This window comes from Balaenoptera borealis (genome assembly GCF_965194805.1).
Source record: "Balaenoptera borealis genome assembly, chromosome: 15".
NCBI classification, from domain to species: Eukaryota; Metazoa; Chordata; class Mammalia; order Artiodactyla; family Balaenopteridae; genus Balaenoptera; species Balaenoptera borealis.
In genome coordinates this window covers 36,678,018-36,704,548 of record NC_138871.1, presented here as the reverse complement: position 1 = coordinate 36,704,548, position 26,531 = coordinate 36,678,018, and the positions used below count along the sequence as shown (strand labels likewise).

The 26,531-nt window shown below is 46.7% G+C and overlaps 1 protein-coding gene across 3 annotated transcripts; it reads left to right on the top strand.

Moving 5' to 3' along the window:
• Window positions 1-1,653: 1,653 nt before the first annotated feature.
• On the top strand, window positions 1,654-26,206 carry SLC1A4 (solute carrier family 1 member 4). 3 transcript variants are annotated; one of them, XR_014234697.1, is made up of 10 exons: window positions 1,654-2,475; window positions 12,634-12,676; window positions 14,610-14,672; window positions 16,363-16,529; window positions 18,775-19,008; window positions 20,869-21,063; window positions 21,367-21,501; window positions 23,332-23,494; window positions 25,754-25,841; window positions 26,028-26,206. XR_014234697.1 is itself a non-coding variant. In XM_082356491.1 (9 exons), the coding sequence occupies exons 1-9, from the start codon at window positions 1,949-1,951 to the stop codon at window positions 25,772-25,774; spliced, it is 1,548 nt and encodes a 515-aa protein (XP_082212617.1). In that variant the 5' UTR covers window positions 1,654-1,948; the 3' UTR covers window positions 25,775-26,206. The 3 variants fall into 3 exon arrangements, 2 of the variants coding, with proteins under 2 accessions (XP_082212617.1, XP_082212616.1); XM_082356491.1 differs by having other exon boundaries at window positions 25,754-26,206; XM_082356490.1 differs by having other exon boundaries at window positions 23,332-26,206.
• Window positions 26,207-26,531: the final 325 nt, after the last annotated feature.

Below are 26,531 nucleotides of genomic sequence, written 5' to 3'. Positions count from 1 at the left end.
TTCAAGCAGAGTTGACTGGGAAGTCAATGATGCTGGTAACAGAAATAGGGGAATCAGCAGGATGAGCAGGCATGAGGAAGGCCACCAGGAGTTCAGTCTTGGACATGTTGAGTTGGGAATGCCTGCAGAATACCCAGATGGAGATGTAAAGCAGGCAATTGGAAATGGCAAATCCTTTGCATAAAAGTGGTAGTCAAAGTGAAGGGAGGGGCTGGTTGGCAAAACAGAGAGTGTGTCTGTAGAAATTCCTCTTTCTTCAGTGCACACAGAAATAAACTTTGCTCTGCAAAACCAGATAAAAATATGTAAGCTCTTCACCTGATTTGTACCCCCCTCCCTCAGAAAAACCCTACAAACTCCAGTCAACAGCTGGCTGGCTGGCTTCAAGCGATGAAATCCTCACTGTCTCAAAATGTGGACATCTCCTTAAAGTTCTTTACTAAGGCATATTGATTTGCATAAATATCTGTGCTGACATGTTTTAAGATGACTCCTTTTCAGCAAGAGATCTGTAGTAAATTGTCTTCCTCCTTAATTCAGGTTGGCCACACATAAGAAGGCTTCCCTTTCACAAAAGTCTTAAAAGAACAATTCCTTTCAAAAGCAGAATGAAAAAAATATGAAAATCTAATAAATGTGACAGTAAAACGACTCTGCAGAGGTTTCTCTCATATCTGCCGTGACCAGAGCAGATGTTAAAATAAATAAAATTTGAAATAAAAAGTAAACGAATCTAATGTGAACATTAAGGAACTTTTTTTTTTGGCCAAGACACGCGGCTTGTGGGAGGGATCTTAGTTCCCCGACCAAACCCAAGCCCTCAGCAGTGAAAGCTCGGAGTCCTAACCACTGGACCGTCAGGGAATTTTCTAAGGAACCATCTTTTCAGGCTGGCTAAACCGCTGTCTGCACTATTTTCATACGATGGCTGGGGCCCAGGGGATGGAAAAGGTTAAAACCCAGTGGCTTGTGTGTTTCAGCTGAGGTTACAAGGTAGAAACGCGACTGGAAGTGGTGGTAAGAGCTCTGTTCCTTCTCGAAGAGCTTTGGTCTTCAGCTCACATACCGCATACAGCTTCTTGGCGACCCAGGGCCTACCCCGACGGCCCCAAGCCACGCGCCTAGGAGCGCGCCCAGGATCCCCTCACGCGAGGACCCTTCCTAGGAGAGGCGGGCGGGCGGGCTCTGCGGCGGAAAACGGGCCGCGCGGGGGCGACAGCACCAACCTTGTTGACAACCTCTCCCTTCCCCCAACACCCAGGACAGGGAACGCCACCGCGTTCCACATTCTCCCCGACCCTCTGACCCAGAGGGCCCAGACCCCGGCCGGCCCGAGCGGCCCCGGCAGGTGCCAACGAGCCCTGGCTGTCCCTCAGGCCCCGCCCCCTGCCCCCCCACGCGGTCGTCGGGATTGGGCCTCGGTTAGAGGGGCCTCCTAGGCTGCGGGCGCCGGGACTGGCCGGCTACACCCGCGCCCCAGCGGCCTCAGTAGGCGTCCCCGGCCGGGCCGCCCCTCCCCCAGCGCCGGTGGCCAGGAGCCGGGCGAGGGGCTCGCGGAGGAGACTCGCGGGCGCTGATTGGCCAGAGCCGAGGGGGCGGGGCGGTGGGTGTGAAGGGGGCCGGCCCAGGTCTCACAGAGCTCCCCCTCTCCTCCGCATCTGCGAGCTCCCTCATTACATCATCTTCAGCCCGTGGTCGCCGTGCAGGACTGGGCGCGGCGCGATCCACTCAACCCGGGGCTCCAGCCCGCTCTCCCGCGTCTCTCCTGGCCCTCCCCGCACCTGCTCCAGGGCCAAGACCGGGAGAGCCCCGCGGGCTAGCTCCCAGAACCCGCTAGGCTACAGCTAGCGGACCTCGGCAGCTCCGCCTGATCCATTCATTGAGAGCCGCGTATTTTCCCGGAGCCCCAGTCCCCCGCCTCCTCCAGCTCGGAGCCGCGGGTAGCGCCATGGAGAAGAGCAGCGAGACCAACGGCTACCTAGACAGCGCCCAGGCGGGGCCTGCAGCGGGGCCTGGCGCGCCGGGGAGCACGGCCCGACGCGCGCGGCGCTGCGCTGGCTTCCTACGGCGCCACGCGCTGGTGCTGCTCACAGTGTCCGGAGTGGTGGCGGGCGCCGGCCTGGGCGCGGCGCTGCGTGGGCTCAAGCTGAACCGCACACAGGTCACCTACCTGGCCTTTCCTGGAGAGATGCTGCTCCGCATGCTGCGCATGATCATCCTGCCGCTGGTGGTCTGCAGCCTGGTATCGGGCGCCGCCTCCCTGGACGCCAGCTCTCTCGGGCGCCTGGGCGGCATCGCCATAGCCTACTTCGGCCTCACCACGCTAGGCGCCTCGGCTCTCGCAGTCGCTTTGGCGTTCATCATCAAGCCTGGATCTGGCGCGCAGACCCTTCAGTCCAGCGACCTGGGTCTGGAGGAGACGGGGCCCCCACCGGTCCCCAAAGAGACAGTGGACTCATTCCTCGACCTGGCCAGGTAACGTCCTCCCTCCCCCGCCAGCCGACACCTCGCCGAGTGCTCAGTGGGAGACGCCAGCTCTCTACTGCACTCTAGTTCATACTCATACACCCTCATGTACTCCTAAGAGTTCATTCTTAGCTGGCTGCTGGTGGCCTTTAACATTTTTTAAATATCAAAATAACGTCTGGAGGCTTTGCATATTGACCACACCTTTGCAAACGTCAGCTGGGGCGCACCTGACATTCTCAAGGATCGGTACTGCATCTTTTAGCAAGAACCAGTCCTACCGTTGGGTGGGAATGTGTTAGGGAAGAGGCAGCGGTCTCACCTGTACTTTACTCCTTACATTCTCTGGCTGCCCACACTAGGAAAAATGTTCCAACCACGCCCCAATATCCTCACCCAATTTTCTCCCCCAACGGTGCCCAAAAGCTTCTGGGAGCATTGGTTAAATTTTGCCTGTTGGACCATTCTCGCCTGTAATCTATGGCCTCTGTTTCAGCCCTTTGGCTGGTAGGAAGCTGGCAATTTTTTGAAGAGTTGTCAGCGGACCCAAGGATAACAAGGCTGGAGTTAGTTAGTGCAGGGCTCGTTGCCCAGAAACATGCCTCTCCTGGGAGCTTGGGACAGGTTGCTGTCAATCCCCATAGTCAGGACCATGGTACAGTATTGTGAGTTTTAAGGGGCTTTATTTGTGGGAAGATGTGAATTCTAGAGAGGAGAGAGAAAGAAGCATCTTCACTTAGCTTTGCCTGCTTTTTGTGACTCTTAGAAGTTGCATTTCATCCCTTGAGATGTAATGTAGTTTTTGTGGATTGGCCAAAGCCTCAGCCTCTTTTGGCTTCTCCATTAGCCCAGAGTTCGCAGATGGGAAAACTGCAACCTAGAGGCATTTACTGACATGGCCAGGTTCAGCTGAGTGAGGAGCTCAGCTGGCTCCCCCTCCAGATTTCCAATAATTCTGGATTCAGAGCCTTGGACATATGTTTTGTCTTGAGTCACCGAAGCAAAGCTCCTCATTGCTGAGGCTGTGAAAAACAGCAAACTCTGGGCAAAGTGACTTGACTCCCTGCTGTTTCTATTTCTCCTTCTGGAAAATGTGATGACTGTCTGCCACTTAAGAGTGTTCATTTAATTACAACAGGAATTCCCTGGCGGTCCAGTGGTTAGGGCTCTGCGCTTCCACTGCAGGGGGCACGGGTTCGATTCCTGGTCAGGGAACTAAGATCCCACATGCTGTGTGGTGCAGCCAAATAAATAAATAAATAAAATTACAACAACAACAAAAAAAAAATCAAAGGAATTTACATTGAAAAAAGCAAAAAGCAAAACCTCTCTGATGAGGGGGACCAAAAAGTTCTTACCAAAAAGACAGGTGGAGGTGGCCTATTAGAACTTTGATGAGCTACAGCGTTTGTCTAGTGTCTGGCAGCTTGATATTTGGAGGCTTTAAAGATCCTTAACGTTTGAGGACTAACTTTTAAGTGGGTACTGAAAAAGTCTACTGAGGGTGAGAGTACCTTTGGCTTATTACCTTCAGCGTATCAGTCAGGGAGGGAGATTGTGGGGTTAAGGGAGTCTTTTTTGCAGGGATTAGTGGCTCGGAGTGTGGATGCTCTGACCTGCTGGTGGTACCCCGTAGAGACGCTAGTAACATTCTTTTATCTCCGAGAGAGGCAATGGCCAAGAAACAGGGGGCAGGGGGTGGGGGTGAAGGAGGGGTTACCTTATTCCACCAGCCCCAGAAGGGACTTATTTCCTGATCATGGTTTTCTAGTTTTAGATACAAGCCCCTTTAGCTCCTGCTTCTGAAGTGAATGACCCATCCTTATGGCTTAGCGGTCAGTGTAAGTACAGACTTTCGGTGACTCGGGCCACAAATACAGGGAAGGACCAAGAGAACATTTGTCGTAGCTTGTTGGGGGTAGGTAGTGTTTCATAATGCTTCCAAGGGCCAAACTTCTTTAATTCAGCAGCTCACGGTTAAAGGTAGGGCAGGTGGTATGAGGAAACTGAGACAGAGATTAAGTGATTTGCTCAAGGACACAGAGTGGTTTGTCAAAAGAGAGATTAGAAGAACTATGGGTCTCATGCCCCCTCGTTCAGGGCTCTATTTCTCCCACTCTTCCCTTCCCCAAGTCAACACGCCATAGAAATGAGGCCATGCTGGTGGCCCAGTCCCATCTCAGAAATGTTTGCTCTGATGCGGATGTAAGGGTACCAGGTAAGGGTATAGTCGGCTCGGGGCAGACGCTCACTTCTTGTAAGCAGAGGAGTTGAGCCTCTTCAGTGAAGGAAAGCGAACGTGCAGGTTGGATTTGACTTTCTCACTGAGCAGCTTTTGAGGGGAAATGGAGTCCTGAGCCATGTGGAAATGCTTCCTGGGTCTGGGGACTCTCTGGGTAAACATTTTAAAATTGCTTCCATCAAGGAAACCTCACGGATGCCAATTTTATGTGACTCCAGGCATGTTCCCTGGCAAAGGCAGGGCGCAGTCCTTTCTGCCTGTGGGCAAGTGAGTGAATATGAGATTCTGTGGGCAAACACCTCAATGATCCCGCAGGCCTGCCCCTGGTAACTGCCTAGAACTTAAACGCCTGGAAGGAGTGGGGAAAGTCTCAGATGACTGCTTGCAGCTGCCGCCAAGGCTTTGCTCAAGTCCACAACCTTTCCAGATCGTGGAGTGCCCCCAAACTCCCACTGCGTCTCTCTGCCATGATTTCTAATTTAGTTTTTCAAGATGGAACTACAAGTCAGAGAGACATGACGCTAATAGACACTGATTATGCCTTTTAGGAAATTCAGAATGCCGTTGCCAAGTGGTTTGATTTCCCAACACAGTGTATTAGAAATAGCATAGCAGACTGGGGCATGGGGGTGAGGCTAGAACAGGCCCTTTGAGAGCTGAGAAAGGACAGTGGACGGCAACTGGCGGGTGGGAAAGTCACGGTCTCCTCTTGAGCAGCCCGAGCGCCACGCTTTGGAACCTGGAAGAGTACAGGACTCAGTACTGGGTGTGACCCAAAGTGGCTTCTAAGCAGGTCTTCAGGAACCCAGTCATTGTGGAACTTCTTGGTCCCTAACAACGCTTACTGATTGTGGGTCCTAGGACATGTCCATACCTTTCTGTGCCTTGGCTTCCTCATCTTTATAATGGGGATCATGAGAGTGCCTGCCTCCCAGGATCGTGGTGAGGGTTAAATGAGTTATGTCTGTAAAGCTCTAAGAATAGGGCTGACCCAACAGATGCTTGCTCGTGTTATAAATGGGGCAAGATTACAGAGCAATTGTGTTTTTTTGGTTCACATGAGTTAATGGGGATGGCTCTCTCTTCATAGTCTGAAATAAATGAGAGTGAGTGGGAAGAAAAGGATGTTTGGGACCTCAAGATGACTTGAAGCTAATGTAGCCTTTAGGTATATTGGGAATCACATGCAGCCTGGAGAAAAAGGTTAACAGTGACTATGGTTTGGACTAATATAATCAACACTGTAGGAAATTTGGAAAATGGAGAAAATCAAAACTAAACACAGAAGAGCCTTCCATTCTGAAATGGGGCAGAAATCCTCACATATTCTCCCCAACATCTCAGTTTCTTTTTCCCCTGCATGACACGTGTCTGGTCTCCAAAGGTGACCTCAGTTTTCTTCACCTGTCAATGGAAAGGATTCAGGCAACTGACCTCAGACATTCCTCTGAGTGATAATATTTGTGGTTTTCAAATGGAAAACCAGAGGCTTATCTGCCAACGAGGCAGGTAGCTCCTGGGCCCGGGACACTGTCTACACTAGCAGCCAGAAGAATGGTCCTGGGCCACTGTCTTGCAGAAGGGGCTACCATGTGCCTGGTAAAGACAATTGAGATTTTACCTGTCGCCCAGTTTTCTAGACTTTATTGCTTTTCTTGTGCTCATTTTCTCAACAGTGGACAATGTTTGGAGCCTTTCCCTTCACACAGGGGGGCGCTGGGGACTTACTTTCCTTCCCAAGAACTGGGTGAATATGATGCTTCTCAGGCTGCAAAGAACACATTTCTTCAGTAGGCGCGAAGAAACCTGTAGGCAAGATGAAGACTCTTAGTGAATCTAACATGGATCCAAATTAATGGAGGTTTCTCAGCCTAACTATTCACTAAAAATGGCAGCTTAAAATATTAAAAAAAATTTTTTTAGCTCGACACCATGCCTGAATAGTTCAGAAAAGAACATAAACCCAGAGAGGTAGTGTGGATAGTGATGAAGAACAGACACTGAAGTCAGCTACCCGGTTTTGAATCCAGCTCTACCACTTACTAGTTGTATGGACAAGTCACTTAGCCTCTCTGTACCTCAGTTGCCTTATCTGTAAAATGAGATTAATAATAGTGTAGCTACTACCTAGACTTGTTATGAGGATTAAATGAGTTAATATTTGAGTGTGTTGCTAATATTCTAGGGTGTCCCAGCCTCTCAGGGACAGCTGAGGGCTACTTGATACAGGCTACTCTTAGCCTTATTTCTTCAAACGTCCCCCACCCCAGGGTCCCAGCATTAGCCTTTCAGGCTGGAATCTAAAACTGGATGTGGGCCTCAGAAAGAGGATAGGTTACTCCCCTACCCCCCACTGTCTCCATAGTGTGAGCCCATCACCCCCAGCCCTTCCTCTGCTCCCGGCCTTGTAGGGGGTACCAAGATCTGAAGGGGCACATCCCTGTTAACTGAACCTGTAACAATAAGCACTAGGGATAATAAATATTTATCAGGTGTACATAGAGTGTCGTATCCTGTTCCGAAGAGTCTTTGAAATTTTCATAAATTCAGTAAAGAATTTTTGAACTTAAATGAAAGGAAATACTTTTGGAACAAAAAAATACACGAAGCCAAAGTAAATTGTTTTACAGTCTTCTCATATGGAACAGGGAAATGCATACCACCCTTGACAATAGGATCAGAAGAACAGCACCAGATGTATGAAGAAGGAACATTTCTGAACTTTTTCATGGTGTGAGCTGCACGAGTCTGTACAGTACCACTAACAGAAGTTCTGCTTTCAAAACTTCAGGCTGAGCTCATACCAGTTTTTCTGCCTGCTTTAAGTAATGTGTCCAGAGGTTCCTAAAGCACCGGAAAGGCTCGTCCATTCATTCTCTCCCAATTTGGTCTGACTTGGGTCTCTGGATTTAGTAGTACAGTCTTGGCATTTTTTGCAAATGTTTCTGACTTAGACCCACTATGAGAAATACATTTTAAATAATGACCTATCCACATACAGACACCTTCACTCCCACATATACAATCTGAAACACAAGTCCTACAAAACAACGTTTTAAGTGTGATACATGCTGATCTTTTCTACTCTGTCCAATGTATTACATCTTTTATAAAATGCTGGTTAGAGCCAGGAAATTGATTCCATGGCCAACTAATGTTTGAAAGACTTTGGTCTAATGTATATCTGGTATTATGTAATTCAAGGAAATTTCTCAGGGTCAAATAACAGAAAAATGACATATTTGAGAATTTAAATAAAATGAGGAGCCTCAATGGTTAGAAGCACCCTAATACCCAGTGAAATTGAGTGCTGTGCAGAGGTAAGCTTGAGAAGACCATTTGATCCTTCTGATTTCCAGACCGTGGATCTCACAACTCCAGATCTCTACTATCTAATATGATAGACACTAGCCACAAGTGGCTATTTAAATTTAACTAGTTTAAATGTAAATAAAATTTAAAATTCAGGGACTTCCCCGGTGGCGCAGTAGATGAGAATCCGCCTACCAGTGCAGGGGACATGGGTTGGATCCCTGGTCTGGGAAAATCCCACATGCCACAGAGCAACTAAGCCCATGTGCCACAACTACTGAGCCCATGTGCCACAACTACTGAAGCCCACACACCTAGAGCCCATGCTCCACAACAAGAGAAGCCACTGCAATGAGAACTCTCCTGAATACAGGAGAGCTCAGGAGTAAGAAAAAGCCCGAGTTCACAGCAGCATCTTGCTTAAAAGTCAAAGGAAAGAGGGATAAGCAGAGAGAAGAACAAAGTCAGAGGACTGACACACCTGACTCTAAGACTTGCTACCAAGCTACAGTAATCAAGACAGTGTGGTGTTGGCAAAAGAATAGACAAATATGTCAGTGAAACAGAAGAGAGCCCAGAAATAGACCCACGTAAATATGGTCAACTGATCTTTGACAAAAGAACAAAGGTGATACAGTGGCACAAGAATAATCTTTTCAACAAATGGTGTTGGAACAGCTGGACATCCACACATAAAAAAAACGAATCTAGACACAGCCCTTGCACCATTCACAGAAATTAACTCAAAATGGATCACAGATCAGGGCTTCCCTGGGGGCGCAGTGGTTGAGAATCCGCCTGCCAATGCAGGGGACATGGGTTCGAGCCCTGGTTCGGGAAGATCCCACATGCTGCCGAGCAACTAAGCCCGTGCACCACAACTACTGAAGCCTGCGCACCTAGACCCCATGCTCAGCAACAAGAGAAGCCACTGCAATGAGAAGCCTGCGCACCGCAACTCAGAAAGCCCGCTCGCCGCAACTAGAGAAAGCCCCCGTGCAGCAACAAAGACCCAATGCAGCCAAAAATAATAAATTAAAAAAAAATACTTCTTAAAAAAGAAAAAAAAGTGGATCACAGATCTAAATGTAAAACACAAAACTGTAAAACTCCTGAAAGATAACATAAAATGACCTCTGGTATGGCAATGACTTTTAAAATACAACTCCAAAGGCACAAACCATGAAGAGTAGAGAAAAATGTTTTGCCTTACTCCTGCAGCCTTGCAGCCTTGCCCCTTGGCGGACACAGGGGTGTGCTCCTGCCCCTGCTTCTGGCCTGTGGCGACCAGGGGAACTGAAGGAAAGGAGTATGATTCTGTGGGTTCAACTCACTGCCTGCAGGCGATTCCTTCCAAGGGATCAATATTTGAGAGCTGAGTAATGTAATCTAAAAAGAGTTCAGTCATCCCATTGAATGTACATATTTTTTTTTGGTTGTCAAATCTCCTTTGCAGTTAGCACTGGATCTTTTGTCCTAACTTTTTAAGCAATTTTGAGATATGATTTACATACAAAAGATGCATCCATTTCAGGGGTACAGTTCAATGAGTTCTGACAAATAGATAAACCATTTAATCACTACCACAATCCAGACACTGAACATTTTTGTCTCCCATGACCCTTCTCAGCAATTCCCACTCTTCATCCCTGGCCCCAGGCGGTTTTGGATAGAAAGTTTTGCTTTCTATCACTATGGATTAGTTTTGCTTTTTCTAGAGTTTCATGGTGATGGAATCACTCAGCATGTACTTTTCTTTGTCTGGCTTCTTTTGCTCAGCACGATGTTGTTGAGATTATCCACGTTGTGTATATTAGCGGTTGATTCCTTTTTATTGCCAGGTAGGATTCCATTGTATGTATTTATCATAATGTTATTTGTCCATTCATCAGTTGATGGACAATTCAGTTTTGAGCTATTATGAATAATGCTGTTATTCATACAGGTCCTTTTTGCAGACATATATTTTCATTTCTCCTGGGTAAATGTCTAGGAGTAGAATTGCTGGTTCATATGGTAAGTGTCTGTTTAACTTTATAAGAAACTGCCAGAACACATCATGTTCTTAGGAACTTGATTTTTTGGCAGGAGTCACTGTTTTGAGTCTAGTATTGAATATACCCCTCTGTTCCCATTGGATTTTGTAGACTAGATATTGTAGACTGACTGTCTGAAAACAGGTTGACCAAACAGTGGCTGTTTGGTCTAGAAGTTCTGGGTTAGGGTCCGTTCTGGGTGAGACAGTATTGGGTTATTGCTTATGCTGAAGACACCAGGCAGGTCAACAACTCATTCCTGAAGGATGCGAAGTATTTGCAGGGGAAATCGTCCCCCATGGAGAAGACAGAGGGCTTCTAACCCAGCTCTTTCCTTAACTTCCCTGTCTTCTTAGGGAGAGAAGCAGGTGGCCAGCTCAGTCTGAGAACTACTGTGGTGGATGCAGAATGGGCGAAACCTGGGCTCAGGGCCTGTTTCTGCTTCTAACTAGTATAGCAAATGGAAATGAGATACCAAACTTACCCCTACAAGACTGAGAAGGGTGCTTTGTAATGGAAATAAGAGGCAAATGTAAGTTGCTATTCATCTACACACTAAAGAATAGTCAATGCAAATGCCTAGTCTGTTTCTGCCTTTCTTTTAAAGTAAATATGCTTGTAATAGGAATCAAACTTCAGATCACCATTTTGCAGTGGTTAATTCAACAGAAGATCACATTTTGTCTGTTTAAATACAGGCGTGTACTTTCGGGTATTCTCTAAGTATGTTAAAAGCAATTCAGGTTTCATAGACAAGCAAGATGGGAAAGGCTGAGTTGCAGTCTCTAGATGCTGGCTGTCTATGGAAGCTTCCTGAGTGTTCTAATGAAGTCATTTTTGTGTCTCGTTAACCCTTTTGGTGGGTGTATTCATTATCTATTGTTGTATAACAAATTGCCACCAATTTAGCAGCTTAAAATCACACATATTTATTATGCCATAGTATCTGTGGTATCAGGAATCCTGGCACGGCTTAGCTGGGTCTTCTGCTTCAGAGTCTCTTATAAGGCTGCAATCAAAGTGTTGGCTGCAGCTAGGGTCTCATCTGAAGGCTCAACTGGGGAAGGAGTCACTTCTGAGGACTCGTGGTTGTTGGCAGAATTCAGTTCTTTGAGGTTCAGACTGGGAGCCTCAGTTCCTAGTAGGCTGTTGGCCAGAGGCCACCCTCCATGTCTTGTCATATGGGTCTTTCCAATATGGCAGCTTGTTTCATCAAATATGCAAGCCCAGAAAGCAATAAAGAGTGTCTTCTAGCAAGATGGAGGCCACAAGTTTATGTAACCAAATCACAAAAGTGACATCCCATCACCTTTGCTGTATTCTGTTGGCTAGAAGCAAGTCATACCCATCCCCCACGCCCCATGACACACACACTGAAGGGGAGGGTATTACACAAAGGTGTGACTACCAGGAGGCCTCTTAGACTCTGCTTGCCAAGCTGGGCTACAGTCAGACCTGCCTACCTCTGAAACCGAGCACATGCAAATAGTTGCCTAGAGATTCTAGTGCTATGAACAACTCAACCACAGAAGTAAGAATTAGTGGATAAGGTTGGCACAAATTGTAAAGGATGGTCTTCTACTTTTCTAGACTTATTCTTATAGGAAGTGGGTAGAACAAACGGATTATCAGTAGGATTTTCTTGTATATCATGACCAGCATCTGTACAATATATGACCCAAAGGAGGCCCTCAATAAAAACTGTGTGCATGAATAGATTTTGGTTTCAAAATCTAGCTTAACTGGATCAGTTCTATTGCTCTCCTTTTATAACAAATATTCTATACTATCCTTCATCCTGAAATGAAATCCATAAATAGAATTTACCTACACACATAATTTCAAACATCAATATGACCTGACTGTAATATAAAAAACCCACCAGCTTGGTGGTTGCCAGAGGCGGGGGTGGAGAGTGGGATAAATAGGTAGAAGGGGATATTATATATTTTTAAAAATAGAAATAATAATGTAAGTATGCTATAAAATTTTTAAAAAGAAAAAATACTAATGGAGAGTAATTTATAATAAAAATAATGTCAGGATGTGAATGCTCTAAACCAAAATGGTTAGGTGCTTGCTTCTGAGTTTAGAGTCACCATTAATGGGACAGCTTTACATTCAGACTGATATTTAGCAGAACAAATGGCTGGGACCTGGCACTTCCCCCTGAACACACTCCCCCCGTTCCAGGAGTGCCCCCCAGTTATTACAACAACAAAACACTCCTTTGGATTTCACTAGTGGGCAGTGCCACTCCCCGTTGAAAACCACTGCACTAGGGCTTAGCCTCTAGGGGAAAGGAAAGTGATGCAATTATTCCGGTTTCCTTGGACACAGCTTACCTAAATATCCAGGGGGAGATGAGGATAAAGCTCAGTGCACTCAAAGTATCTATTGGGGTCCTGCAGCCGAAACACAGTTGGGTGCTTGGATCAAGCAGAAGATGGCAGTAAATACTGGACGTGGGGAAAGAGGGAACCCTGTGTGTCAGGCTGTCAGGAATGGGCATCTTAAAGTGGGCACTTTGAATGCCGAATTTTAAGAATACTGACAAAATGCTTTCTTTTCCAACAGAAACCTGTTTCCCTCAAATCTTGTGGTTGCAGCTTTCCGTACGGTAAGCTTGATGCTTTGCTAAAAATATGAAACTTTGGGGAGGGGTGGGTTACGTATAAATTACTGCTATAGAGTTAGGTAAGGTGGAACAGGGAGGGTTGCGTTGTTAACAACACTTAGTATCATTGGCCTAAAATTTATAGATATACCCCTGGAGTGAAAACAAACAAAACAACAAGAAACCAAAAATTTTTCCAAAATATCCCACTAGTTCCAGCATCTTTTCGTATCACCTAATACTCTCAAATCACATTTTTGGGAGCTCTTAAATATTTTAGATTTTTTTTTTTTTTTTGCTGTACTGTGTGGCTTATGGGACCTTAGTTCCTTGACCAGGGATTGAACTTGTGCCCCCTGCAGTGGAAGCACCAAATCCTAACCACTGGACTACGAAGGAATTCCCTAGAATTTTTTTAAAATACATTTTAATCTTTTTTTTTCTGATTATAGGGATAACGTATGCTCCTTGCAAAAAATAAAAATAAAGTGCAAAAAAGTAGAAGAAAATAAAAATCACCCATAATCACTACCTAGAGCTACCCATTAACATTTTGGTATACATCCTTCCAGTATGTTTTTTCTATACATGTGCACATTCACATGATTTTAAAATAATTATACTACATAACATTGTTAGTATGTACACGTGCTACACATATTGTTCTGTAACCTGCTCTTATTGTTAATATTTTCTCATGTCGGTAAATATCCTTCTGCATAAGTTATTGGCTGTATTCCACTGTATGAGAGTATCATAATTTTACTCAACCAGTCCCTTGTTGATGGTTGTTTCCAGTTTTTCACTAATTTTAGCAATTCTTCAAGTAACTCCCCTGCAGCCATGCTTTATATAGAGAAAGAATATAAAGGTCTAGATTAGATGGACTAAACTGATTGCCTTTTTCAAGCCAAGACTTTTCTGTTTCTACTTACAGCCTCTCTTTAAAACAAACAAACAAACAAAAACCCTGCATATAAACATAGCTGTGACTTGTATGTATAATGTGAGCTAGGAGAAAAATACAAGGTTTGCGGGGCTTTCAGTGCCTGGCACAGAAGGTGTGGGGTGGGTTTTGTTTGCCCTTCCATCCTTAATCATGGGACAGCTGAACATCTCTGCCCGTCTGAAAGCTTGATAAGTCAAAGCTGAGAGAGAGCAGAGCTCTTTAAAGGCCAGTTCAAAGCAAGCCTCTGGGTCTGAACCCTCTAAGGGGCTCCTCTTAACAGTTCAGAAGCCAGGTGTCCTTAGAAGGGTCAGGAAGGGTGTCTTATAACAGAGTCCCCTCAACGATAATGCATACTGCCCCAGGGAGACAACTGTGTGCTTCAGGCAGAAGTGTGTGAAGTCAACTGCAGGACCAAAGTTGGAGGGACGTTTCACCTCTGATGAGTGGTCTCCCAGAAGACTCAGCCCGAAAATGCTGTCTTGCCTTCCAGCCTTTGCTTTGGGGAGTGGAGGCTGAAGGCAATTAGAAACAGATGCTGAAAAGCAGTCAGGCTCAAATAAGTTCTGGAACATAGTGGAGCATAAATAAATGAATGAAAATAAAATAACACATCGAAAAGTATACTTCGGCATTGTGGAATGAATTCCAAGTTTCCCCAAATAATATGAACTCTAAACTGTTTGAGATATCAAACCATCAGCTTGAAAGTGTGCAGACCTTCTCCAAACCAGTGACCAGGGGACATAGGAAATTCTCCCCATTTCCTTGGCTTCCTAAATAACCAGAAGTCTGGAGTGCATGCTGCCTTGGTCTTAAGTAACTTTTGTACAGTCCTCAGAGGCCCTTGTCAGGCCAGCCAAGTGAGGAGTGCCCAGAAGACCTGGAATGAAGAAGGACAGAGTAGCAAGAGGCCCAGCATTCCTCTCGGTTCCTCCAGGTGGTCTTCAGCTGTGAACTGACAGGAGTTTTTCTTTCTCTTGTTCACAGTATGCAACCGACTATAGAGAGGTGACCCACAACACAAGCACTGGAAACATAACCCGTGAAAAGGTAAAACTTTTTGTGAGATCACTTGTGGCAAATACTTATAACACAAATAATGCTTCATAACGGAAGGAGCATACACGATGCCTGTTTTTCTCAGCCGGACTGAAGACTTTGGGGTTTGAATGGGCTGTTTGAATCACACGGGTTAGGTTTGCTCCTTTGGCCATTTACCATCTTTAGTGGATCCATTTCATTGAATTGGAACTACTGCCCCCTTTCTTAAAAAAAATAATTTTATAACACCCCTTCTGCTATTCTGAAATATAATTAATAGGTGATTTAACCTACCCCTGCACGTAGAATTTGTCTTGGGGGTTTAACTCACTAAAACCATCATTCATTCACAAGTATTTTTGAGTACCTGTTGTTTACCAGACACTGAGCTAAGTCCCAGCCTTCATGCTATATAGCTGGAAGGGACAAGGGACCTCAAGAATTATTCAGTCCAGCCACGGAGCTGCCATGGGGAGAAGGAGGGACTTTGCCCTTCCCCACCCCCTAGCACACCTCTCTAGGGCTTGAGTGGCTCTGAGTTCTACCAGCCTTTCTTTTTTTTTTTTTTTTTAATTTAATTAATTAATTAATTTATGGCTGTGTTGGGTCTTCGTTTCTGTGCGAGGGGTTTCTCTAGCTGCGGCAAGTGGGGGCCACTCTTTATCGCGGTGCGCGGGCCTCTCACTGTCGCAGCCTCTCTTGTTGCGGAGCACAGGCTCCAGACGCGCAGGCTCAGTAGTTGTGGCTCACGGGCTTAGTTGCTCCGCGGCATGTGGGATCTTCCCAGACCAGGGCTCGAACCCGTGTCCCCTGCATTGGCAGGCAGATTCTCAACCACTGCGCCACCAGGGAAGCCCCAACCAGCCTTTCTTTGATTGAAAGAAAAGTTCTCCTTTTTCAAAAAAGTCGAAAGCTATTAGTTTAGTCCATTTCACTTCATCTTGGAGATGCAGCACCTGAAGCTCAGAGACGTGATTTAGTATCACAGCTGGGACTAGGATTCAGACTAGAAAGCTGGTAAAAATGCTCTTTTGGGTTTTACCACGCTGACATGTTTCCTGTTCAGAATTTCATAATGTGTTGTGATGGAATAAAATGTTCCTCTAACATATGCTTAGAGTATGAGATTCAGCACTGCTGGAAAAAAAGAATACATTATACCTGTACATTTTAAGTCAGTGATTTAGGAAAGAATATCCTGAAAATAGCCATGTTGATTCTGAACATCTTTTTTGAAATTCGTCAGTGAAGAGACTATGGTAAGAGCCTAGCAACAAAGAATTTGTTGACATTTAGGAGGCAAAGTTACAATCACTGACTCTTGATCTGAAGGACCTTTTCACCAATCAGCTCTTCTTTTAAAAGCAACCCTTTGAAGTGATTGTCCAACCTCTAGTTGAATATATCCAGTGATGACGAGCACTCTACTTTCTGCTTCAACCTATGCCCATTTTGAACAGCTTTCAGAGTTAACAACTAGGTGAAGATTTTGTTTGTTGACTTCCATATCCTCAGACTCCATCTCCCCTTGAGTTTCCTGCCCCTTGATTTGTGAAATCGCTGAGGGTTAAAGAAAATATGAGCCTTTCCTCCTTCCAGGCACAGTGTTTCAGTCTGGCAGAGACAACGAGCAAATCCATTCTTTAATTCTCACTCATCCGTTGTAAACTTAGATCCTTTGTCCCTTCTGATCCTACAGATCCCCATTGGCACCGAAATTGAAGGTATGAACATTTTAGGATTGGTCCTTTTTGCCCTGGTGTTAGGAGTGGCCCTAAAGAAACTCGGCTCTGAAGGAGAAGAGCTCATTCGTTTTTTCAATGCCCTCAATGAGGCGACGATGGTGCTGGTGTCATGGATTATGTGGTGAGTGTCACCCTGCCACCTGCTCTCTCTCTCTCATTTCTCCTGCCATCCAGAAAAGAACCTGACTTAGCTGTTCTAGGTCACCCCTATGGGACCACCTGGCCCAGTTCTCTGTATGTGGTTGATGTACCACAGGCCAGTCTTGGTACAAGGGGTGAAGGACCTCAGAGAACCAGGCATGTGTCATGGTTACCAATCACTTCCTCATCACCCACAGTGACCCCTGGGTTTTATCATTGGAGATTTATCTATGAGTCCCACCACCATCCCATATCACATGGGATGCCCATATCATCTTGTGGGGCAATGAATTCCATAAATTTGCTATCTGCTGTATAAAACAAGGCTCATTTCACTTTAAAGGATAGACTTCAAGCTTCAGAAGGGCCCCTTCCTATAGTATTTTACAACATGGAGGGTAAATCCATCTTCACTCCATACATGTATGTAAACTTGGAATGGTCTTTCCTTTATATGAATGTTTCTTTATGTAATATCAATGAAAGGGTAATTGTTTAATAAAAACCATCAGATTGATTTCTGGCTAACAAGGAAAAAGTTGACAAGGTCTCTCAAAGTAACTTCTCAGAAATCATACCGATTTCAGTGCCAATGCCTCATAAGCTTTATCCTGCTCTTTTACTCAAGCCAAACTTTGTGGGTTTTAGCTTCTACCCATTCGTTGCTGAGAAACTAGTTTATCCTTTCGTGCGCAAAGCATTTTCCTTATTGTCAACCCTTAAATATCCCAGAACGTCTCTCTCTTAGATGGCATTGGGATGGCAGCTGCACTAATGTTAGGAGAGAAGCCTGGAATTTGGTAAGAAAGTTTGAGATTTGGTGGGAAGCCAAGTTCGGAGCTTCCCCTGGTGGTGTTTATCTTGCTTAACCAAATTTTCTTGCTCACCACAAAATTCCAGAGTCTGACTCTATATTGCAAACATGACACTTCATATGACTGCTGTTGTTCAGGGGAGATAAATATTTTCAGAAAGGAAAAAATGTTTTCATCACGTCGAGTTCTTTTCCTGGCTTATTTTTTTAGTCTAAAATCCTCCCAAAGGTTGGATTAAAGGAAACTGTGCAAGAAAGTGATGTTTGTATGTTAAGACATTTGTTTTCAATCTGGAAACCAATTTACAGTCATTCCTTCAATGTGATGTATTAGTTACAGAAACAGATATTTGGAAGGGCAGACCCAGCTGAGTGTCTTAACCGCAATGAGAGACCCGTTGCCCAAAAAGTGCCTATGCATGCATAGGAAGCGGGAGTGGTTATCAGAGGAGGGGGCTGGCTTGAGGATGGTCCCTCAAGATTTTGGCCTAATCTATAATGTTTTAATTTTTTGAAAGGAGAATGTTTTCATGTATTACTATGGGATTTTAAAATAATAATACTGCTTAGAATATCTCTGGGAAGAAAACTCAAGAAACCAGTGACATTGGCAGTCTCCTTGGAAGGAAGATGGGTGCTTGGGTACAGAGGTGGGAGGCAGACTTCACCCTTTTGTACCCTTTAAAATTTGAACCGTGTGACATTATTATGTATATAATTAAAATTCACAAATAAAGTCGATAGTTATAAAATTCTTCCTCAATTTATATTAAATTCAAAACAGCAGACTTTTGTTCTTTGTAGCGCCCATAGTTCATTTCTTCCCTTCCTTCTTCCCATCCTGCCATTAAAAAATTCTTCACGCTCCAAGAGTGTTCCCAGCGGGTCATTGTTAATGACTTTTTCCCACAGAATCATGTTTTCCAAACCACAAAGAATTTAAAACTTCACAAAAGGCCCAGCTTTGGCTCAATTCTGTATCACAGCAATTCTGCAAAATAGGTGTCTTTTGTGTTTCTAAGTTCTCAGAACAATCCTGAGCAAAGCTGAAAGTCAAGCTCACAGCCCCAGAGGCTTTGCTCTTGAAGAGTTCCTTGCCTTTCCACTTGGGAGCCCATATGGTTGGTTGCATTCAGCTGTTAAGGACATACAATATCCAAGGGGAAAGAAGTCTGTGTCCTAGTCCTGACTCCATCACCCACAATGAGCAATCATGTTAACTTTACTCAGTTTCATGGCCTGTAAAATGGGCACGATATACCCCCAACCTTTTCTGTTCCTTGGGGTCATCCTAGGGAGAGGTGAAGACCACCTAGTTGAGAGTCCCTGCGTTCTGTGACAGGAAAGGCGTACATCTCTCAGCCCCAGCATCACCACCCTTACTGACCAGTGCCCTTTGCTCGTGTCCTAGGTACGTACCTGTGGGCATCATGTTCCTGGTTGGAAGCAAGATTGTGGAAATGAAGGACATCATCGTGCTGGTGACCAGCCTGGGGAAATATATCTTCACATCTATATTGGGCCATTTTATTCACGGAGGAATTGTTCTGCCACTTATTTATTTTGTCTTCACAAGAAAAAACCCATTCAGGTTCCTCCTGGGCCTCCTTACACCATTTGCAACAGCATTTGCCACCTGCTCCAGGTGAGTGGGTTTCAGGTGCCCTTGGCTGCTCTGAGCTGTATTAATATGGAACCAGATGAGCCTGTGGTGGATGCACAACCATCATCTTGACATATTTTAATTTCTTGAAGACTCTAAATTGGTGTCATCTGATTTTTTTGTACTACCAGCCCCACAGTTCTTATGGAAGTGGATTTTTAGCATTGCCAGAATGAGGGATGGCCTCGTTCCCTTCTCCTATTGCTGCTTAGAGGTCAACTGGACCATTACTTAGTCCAACTGTGGGTCTTCACCCTAATTAGACCTCTGCCTAAGTGAAAGAAGGCAGCTACTTAAAACGCATTGCACGGGAATAAAGATGCAGACCTACTAGAGAATGGACTTGAGGATACGGGGAGGGGGAAGGGTAAGCTGGGACAAAGTGAGAGAGTGGCATGGACATATATACACTACTAAATGTAAAATAGATAGCTAGTGGGAAACAGCCGCATAGCACAGGGAGATCAGCTCGGTGCTTTGTGACCACCTAGAGGGGTGGGATAGGGAGGGTGGGAGGGAGGGAGATGCAAGAGGGAAGAGACATGGGGACATATGTATATGTATAACTGATTCACTTAGTTATAAAGCAGAAACTAACACACCATTGTAAAGCAATTATACTCCAATAAAGATGTTAAAAAAAAAAAAAAAGCATTGCAGGGAAGTTTCTAGAATGATACCTGCCCAATTCTTTCTCCCTTTGGTTGGGTGAATTATTTCCTACATATGACCAAGGCATCCTGGTGAGGGATGCATGCTCAGCTCTCTAGGAGTCCACAATATTGTGGGATTATCTCATTTAGCACAAAAGATGGACCTTGTCATTATTAGAAATCCTTCACAAAAAAATTGGGCTTTCCATGGGCTTCCCTGGTGGCGCAGTGGTTGAGAATCTGCCTGCCAATGTAGGGGACACGGGTTCGAGCCCTGGTCTGGGAAGATCCCACATGCCACGGAGCAACTGGGCCCGTGAGCCACAATTACTCAGCCTGCGCGTCTGGAGCCTGTGCTCCGCAACAAGAGAGGCCGCGATGGTGAGAGGCCCGCGCACCGCGATGAAGAGTGGTCCCCACTTGCCGCAACTAGAGAAAGCCCTCGCACAGAAACGAAGACTCAACACAGTCATAAATAAATAAATAAAAGAACGTGAATTTCTTAAAAAAAAAAATTGGGCTTTCCAAATACATTAAAGGAAACTTTCAAGGGATGGCAGCACATCGTTTCACTCACACATTTAGTTTTTGCCTCCCTACTGCATGTTTCCTCCCATCCTGACTGGCTATGTACATGACAAGGTCGTGCGGGGAAAGAATGAAGGAGGTAAGTTTCTCCAGCTTAGGCAGAAACAAGCCTACTCTCAGCTGTGCCAGCCACACCCTGCAGAATCTGCAGAGCCCACTGGAGAGAGCGGCTCTTATTCTTTGTAATCTAGGAACACAGTTACTCTTTCCAAACTCTCAGAGCCATCTCGGCTTCTTGGTCTAAAAGAAAAAAAAAATCATAGTTTGCCTTTTACTTTTTGGGAGGAAAAACATTCAAGAGAGGAGACGCACATTTTGTACCATGAGACAATGTGTGGTTCTTGAGAAATTTGGAACAGGGGTATCCAGGTTAAAAAAAAAAACAGGTAAATCTAAGGAGTCCAAATTTGAATACTTTGGGAGTTAACAAAACCCCACGTGTGACAGAAACTCTGCAACAATTCTGATATTTCTCTTATTTCAAGGGGAGAGTGCCATAAACTAGGATGGCGCTAATTGCTCTGTTCCCAGGTCTGAGCTGAGGAATATGTTGGCCTGGCCAGGAAGGACTGTTCTCATGGTTGGTTGTTTGCGTTTCCAGCTCTGCAACCCTCCCCTCTATGATGAAGTGCATTGAAGAAAACAATGGTGTCGACAAGAGGATCAGCAGGTTCATCCTTCCCATCGGGGCCACTGTGAACATGGACGGGGCGGCCATCTTCCAGTGTGTGGCCGCAGTGTTCATTGCCCAGCTCAACAACGTGGAGCTGAAAGCAGGCCAGATCTTCACCATTCTGTAAGTTCTGTAGTCTTTCCTTCATCATTAGGCCTGGTTCAAAACTTGAGGTCTTTTTCTTGCGATTTCCTTTGAAAAACTTCATGAATACCAATCTCACCATGATTCGGGTGTCTCATGTGTAAACTGAGAACAGCGTGAATTCATTACTTGGAGAGAGTGGAACCTCTCTCAAGGGCACAGCTGACAGACTCCAGGGTTGTGTGGTTTTCAGTTTCTAAGCCATGGCTGCCATGTTCTGCATGTCTCTGTGCCCCACTCATACTCTGGGCTAATGGCTGATCCTGCTGTCCCATCCCCTAGAGTGACAGCCACAGCGTCCAGTGTTGGAGCAGCAGGTGTGCCAGCTGGAGGGGTCCTCACCATCGCCATTATCCTGGAGGCCATTGGGCTGCCCACTCATGACCTGTCTCTCATCCTGGCTGTGGACTGGATTGTGTAAGTAGCAAGTCCTAAGGGCACCAAATAAAAGAAAGTCTGTATTGAGCTCGCTAGAAGCTTGGCACTCCGCTGGCCTGGGGCATGCAGAGAAACTTAAAACATATCATTACTGAGAACTTGCTCAGAACCTTCAGAAAAGCCAGGGGCCCAAAGGTCTATGGAGATTGTTGGCTGCATAGGGGTCATAGCCATTGGAGCAGCGAGCCTTCGGGAATATTGTCCTTGGCCTGGAACATCCAAGGAGTGATTTCTGCAAGGGGAGAAAAGATGAGCCCAGCTAATGCGAATGCCATGGCTTGGGCTCAGGAGCGGAGTTGGGAAGGATCTGTGATCCAGATGACCATTACCAGGGCTCCCATAAAGGCACAGAACAGTTTCTGAGTGTTGCTTCCTTGAGTCCCATGATACCTTTCTCAGATACAAACAATACCTGTTTTATAGGGAAGGTCCGCTGAGGTACTGATGTTGGACAGTAGAGCATGTGAATAAGAAAATGAACACTGGAGCCCAGGTACCTGGGTTCAAATCCAAGCTTTGCCATTTACTAGTTGTATGATATGAACCATCCTTGCTTTGGTCTGCCCATCCGTCAAATGGGGATAAGAACAGAACCTACACCAGAGTTATGGTGGAGACTAAATGCGTTAACACACGCACAGCACATAGAAGAGTTCTAGGCACATGGAAGAGCATTCAGTCAACACTGGGGAAGAAAGACATTCCTGGCCAGGCTAGTCAGAGCTGGGCATGGGATACCCTAAACACTGGAGCCTGGCCCTGGGCTCGTGGCTCTACCCATGGTGGTTGGGAATGGTGGTTTCCAATCTTGTGTTTAAGCCCTGGAGACTTGAAGGGGCTTCTCAGAATCCCTACAGCTCCTCGGGGGTGAAATGTGACATGTGTCTTGGAGACCTGCCTTGTCCAGAGAGCACTTGGGAGGGAACTCAGTCCCTGCGATGGTACGTTGCGGTGAGCTGGACGAGACCAGAGCTGCGTGTCAGAGGCCCTGCCTCCTTCCTCACACCGCTGTTTCCTCTACGTGGGGAGTGCAGGCACGAAGGGGCACTTAGCCAGGACGAGGGACACAGGGCGCCAAGTGGGCTGCCCAGGCGAGACCTGCAGTCACAGGAGTCCTGTACCACGGTGACCTCTGATTCCACAGCCCTCAGCTTCTCCAGTGCTGCGGGCAAGGTCACATTTTCCCCCTTTCTTCAGAATGGGCACGATACTTCCTCTGAGCCCCAGGGATGGGGGATGGTTATGGGGCTCTGGGAAGACAAGCTTCTGGAAAGGACAGCACTGTTCTCTGTGAGATGGTGTTTGCCACCAGCCAGGGAAAGCATGTGGAGGTTACAATTCAGTAGAGATGCAGTGTCAAAGTGAGACCAAGAAGGCAGGTTCCCACAGCGCAGCCGTGAGTGGGAGAGAAGCTGGACCCAGGACGGAATCTAGGCTATCATCCCGGCTGTCTGTAACTTTTATACGATGGTGTCTCACACATGAAATGCATACATAGAAAGATTTCTGGAAGGAAACAGATCCAGAGGTCAATACTGGTTCACTCAGGGTTACGGAGTATGCGGGGGCGGGGTGACTTTTGTTTTCTCCTTTGTACTTTTCTTTTTCCCAAGTTTTCTTGAGGATCTGTTAGTTTCATAAAAAGTATTTGGAGAAAATCACTTTAGCATCCAGTGAGGCCCTGTGCCCTTACTAGCTTGCTCTCCCTCAGTGTCACAGCTTCCTGGCGGCTCAGCCCAAGGTGACATCCGCCCCCTGGTGGCTGCAGGCAGCATTGGCGGTAATGCCTGCCTGTTCTCTTCCCCCCAGGGACCGCACCACCACCGTGGTGAACGTGGAGGGCGATGCCCTGGGTGCAGGCATCCTCCACCACCTGAATCAGAAGGCGACGAAGAGAGGCGAGCAGGAGCTGAGCGAGGTCAAAGTGGAGGCCGTCCCCAACTGCAAGTCGGAGGAGGAGACGTCACCCCTGGTGACACACCCAAACCCCACCGGCCTTGCGGCCAGCACCCCTGAGTCCAAGGAGTCAGTTCTGTGATGGGGCTGGGCTGCCAGCTTGCCTGCTGGGGATGCCCGCCCCATCGGTCCGGTCGGCAGACCCGGGCGCCGCCTTCACTGACTTTTAGCCTCCCGTGCAATGCTTTGGCCCAGTCACCGGTTTGAGGATTACGTCCCAGCACAGGCATTGGGCTTCCCAGCGGGAACTGGTTCCCAAGGACCAGGACACTCTGCCATTTGGCTTACCATGTCTAGGTGCAACTGTGTACACCCCAGCTCTGTTTGGAAACACACCCTCGAGCTGCCGGGCGTGGGGCATAACAGGCTCACAGGACCTGGTGGTTAAAGCTTGGAAAATGCACATGTTACTTCACTGCACCCAGGAAAGCTCAGCATTGGGTGCTTTCCGGGCAGACCTGGACGGGTGGCAGTCATCTGTCGCATTGCCTCGTGAGCCATAGTAATTGGAAAAATTCCCAAATTCATAGCCATGGCTGGGATTCGTTGAGCTGGGCCTCAGGTGTTGAGAGTCTACACATCGGCGTGACTGGCTTCTGGGTCACTAGGCTGGAGGCGCTGCACGTCGTCGAGTTAGAAATACTCCATGGTGTTAGCACTGCTAGGGTCTCTGGTCAGTGGCACTAAGTAAACAGTTACATTCTGAAGTCCAAGAAAGGAGGGGGATTACAGGCTGCAGGGGGAAGGGAAGCAGCCTTATCAGGCCAGGACACACACACACACACACACACACACACACACACACACACACACACACACACGTGTCCCCATTCTGGCCCCAGCCTTGGGGAGGTTTTCTGCCTTCATGACCTGGGCCTATGTCAACACTGTGGCTCTATACCCATCCACTCTGATTTGGCAACAGGCCAGAGAGGGGCCCCCTCCTCTGGGGAGGTGTGGTGTGGTCATCACATTCAGGACCCTGGCTGGTCTAGCAATAGATTTTAATCCAACTAGACCCTCCCTAAAATGCTGCATTGCAGCAAAAACAAATATTTAAAAAACCCCACAAACCCACCCCTTCACTGGAGTGAGGTACCCCTGTTCCCAGATGCCCTAGCTTTGGCTGATTTCCATAGACTTGGTTTCCTTTCCCTCCAGGACATCAAAGTGTAAATTTATAAGCTAAATGGTCCACCTGATACTTACTGACTTGAGCTGAACCTAGGGGAGGGGGCTTTACGGAGAGAACAAGCATTGCCCGGGACAGGGAAGGAAAACCTAAAAGGCACTAGACTGCTATTTCTCTGTGGCTGTTGGTGTGTGTCTGTGGGGTAACCTGCAGCAAGTCCTGGAGCCTCACTTTACCCCATTAGTACAATGGGGCTGATGTCACCTGCCTCTTACCTACCTCAGAGGGATTTGGTGAGGCAAACTGAGTGAATCCGCGAAAAACGACCATTTCGCATTTTGCTTCTTGGATATCAAGTGCTAACACCCCCGGACCCTCCTTACTGTTACCTAAGTGATACCTAAGTTCTCCAGGAGGCTCCTTCTTCTGGGGAGGACAGCTTTCATGAGCAGGACTTTGTTCTGTGTGCAGGAGCAACTTTCATCACGTCACTTGTTCTCTTAGTAGTTTCTTGTTAGCATCAAATGCAGCCTCTTCCTGATGTCCTTCATCTTTTTGTGAATTAACTACCCCATCTCCCAGCACACTTCTGGGTACCTGACCTCCCTGGGACTCCCAGACCCAGGCACCATTTCTGCCACCACACACTGGCCATTAAAACTCCCAAACTTTCATTCCCTTGTCACAACTGTAATGGGGGGAGGGGGGACAGAGAGAGTGAAGCTCCCCTGTATTAAGACTGGGGGGCATGGGCCTGAGCGGGATGGGTGGGGAAGAGCCAAGGGGCACAGAGCAGACCTGGCCAGTGGGTAGGCCCTTTTCCCTTCAGCCCTCTTTAAACCAGCTAAGTCATTCCCGTCTCCTATGAAGCAGGAGTGACCAGGAGCTGGGCTGAGAGGTGCCTGGAAGCCTTGACCCTCTGGCTTGTTGCTGATGCCTTCTGTTTTCAAAGGGGAAACAATCACATTGATGGATCCCAAACTGCAAATGAACATTCACTATTTTTCAGGTGTCACTAGATCTCATCTTTCCTTCTTCCACATATATACATGGCCATGTACGTACACATACATATATGCAGCATGTATGTGGGAGGTATACATGCATGTAACATCTGTATGTATGTGTGTGTGTATATTTTAGCTCCAGTCCGGGCAAGTTTGAATTTGGACAGAGGTGGACTAACTGCAAGTTGCATGTCTTTGGCATCCTGATTTTCCTGTTCCTAAAGGTGAATTTTACAAAACATGGACAGTAGAGCTGGACAATCAGACCCAGGGACTGCTCATCCTCTATCCTGGACCTGGGATTGCGGTGAGGGGAGCGCCGTGCCTGGGGAAGGGTGCTTCCTTGTAAAATCCAGATGGTGATTGCTCCCCTTCCCTTGGCTTTCTCCCTGTTTTTCTGTCTGCAACAGGAATCAGACCAGGAGTGACCCGGCTGGGGAAAATGCCACTTTCTCATTGTCTGAAGATGTCTCCCCTGCTCTTCTAACATGTTGTCGTAAATACTGTTCATCTCTGACTGTTTTGTATGTGTGACACTTGCCTTAAAACATAGCAGTCCTCAAAAATGAATACAGCCTTTCTACCAGGATCTGCATGTTCCTTTATTCCTTCCTTGTGTTTTGAAGTGGTATTTACTGGTGGAGCTCTTCTAGGGGAGGGCCTGGGGGTGACTGAATTGATTTTTTTTTTCTAGGAGCGTTTAGCCAGCACGACCCCCTGAGGCATGGCGGGCCACTCAGGTGGCAGAGCTGCTGCAGGACAGTCACTGATGTGACTTGCCGTGGTGAGTGTCCAGGCTCCTGGGCACCTCCCACTCAGCACTAGCACTAGGGATCCTGAAACAGTGAGTGGTTTTGCCGCATACCTCCATAAAGTCAAGTCTCGTTAGGACAAGTAGGTCAACAGGCCTTAAT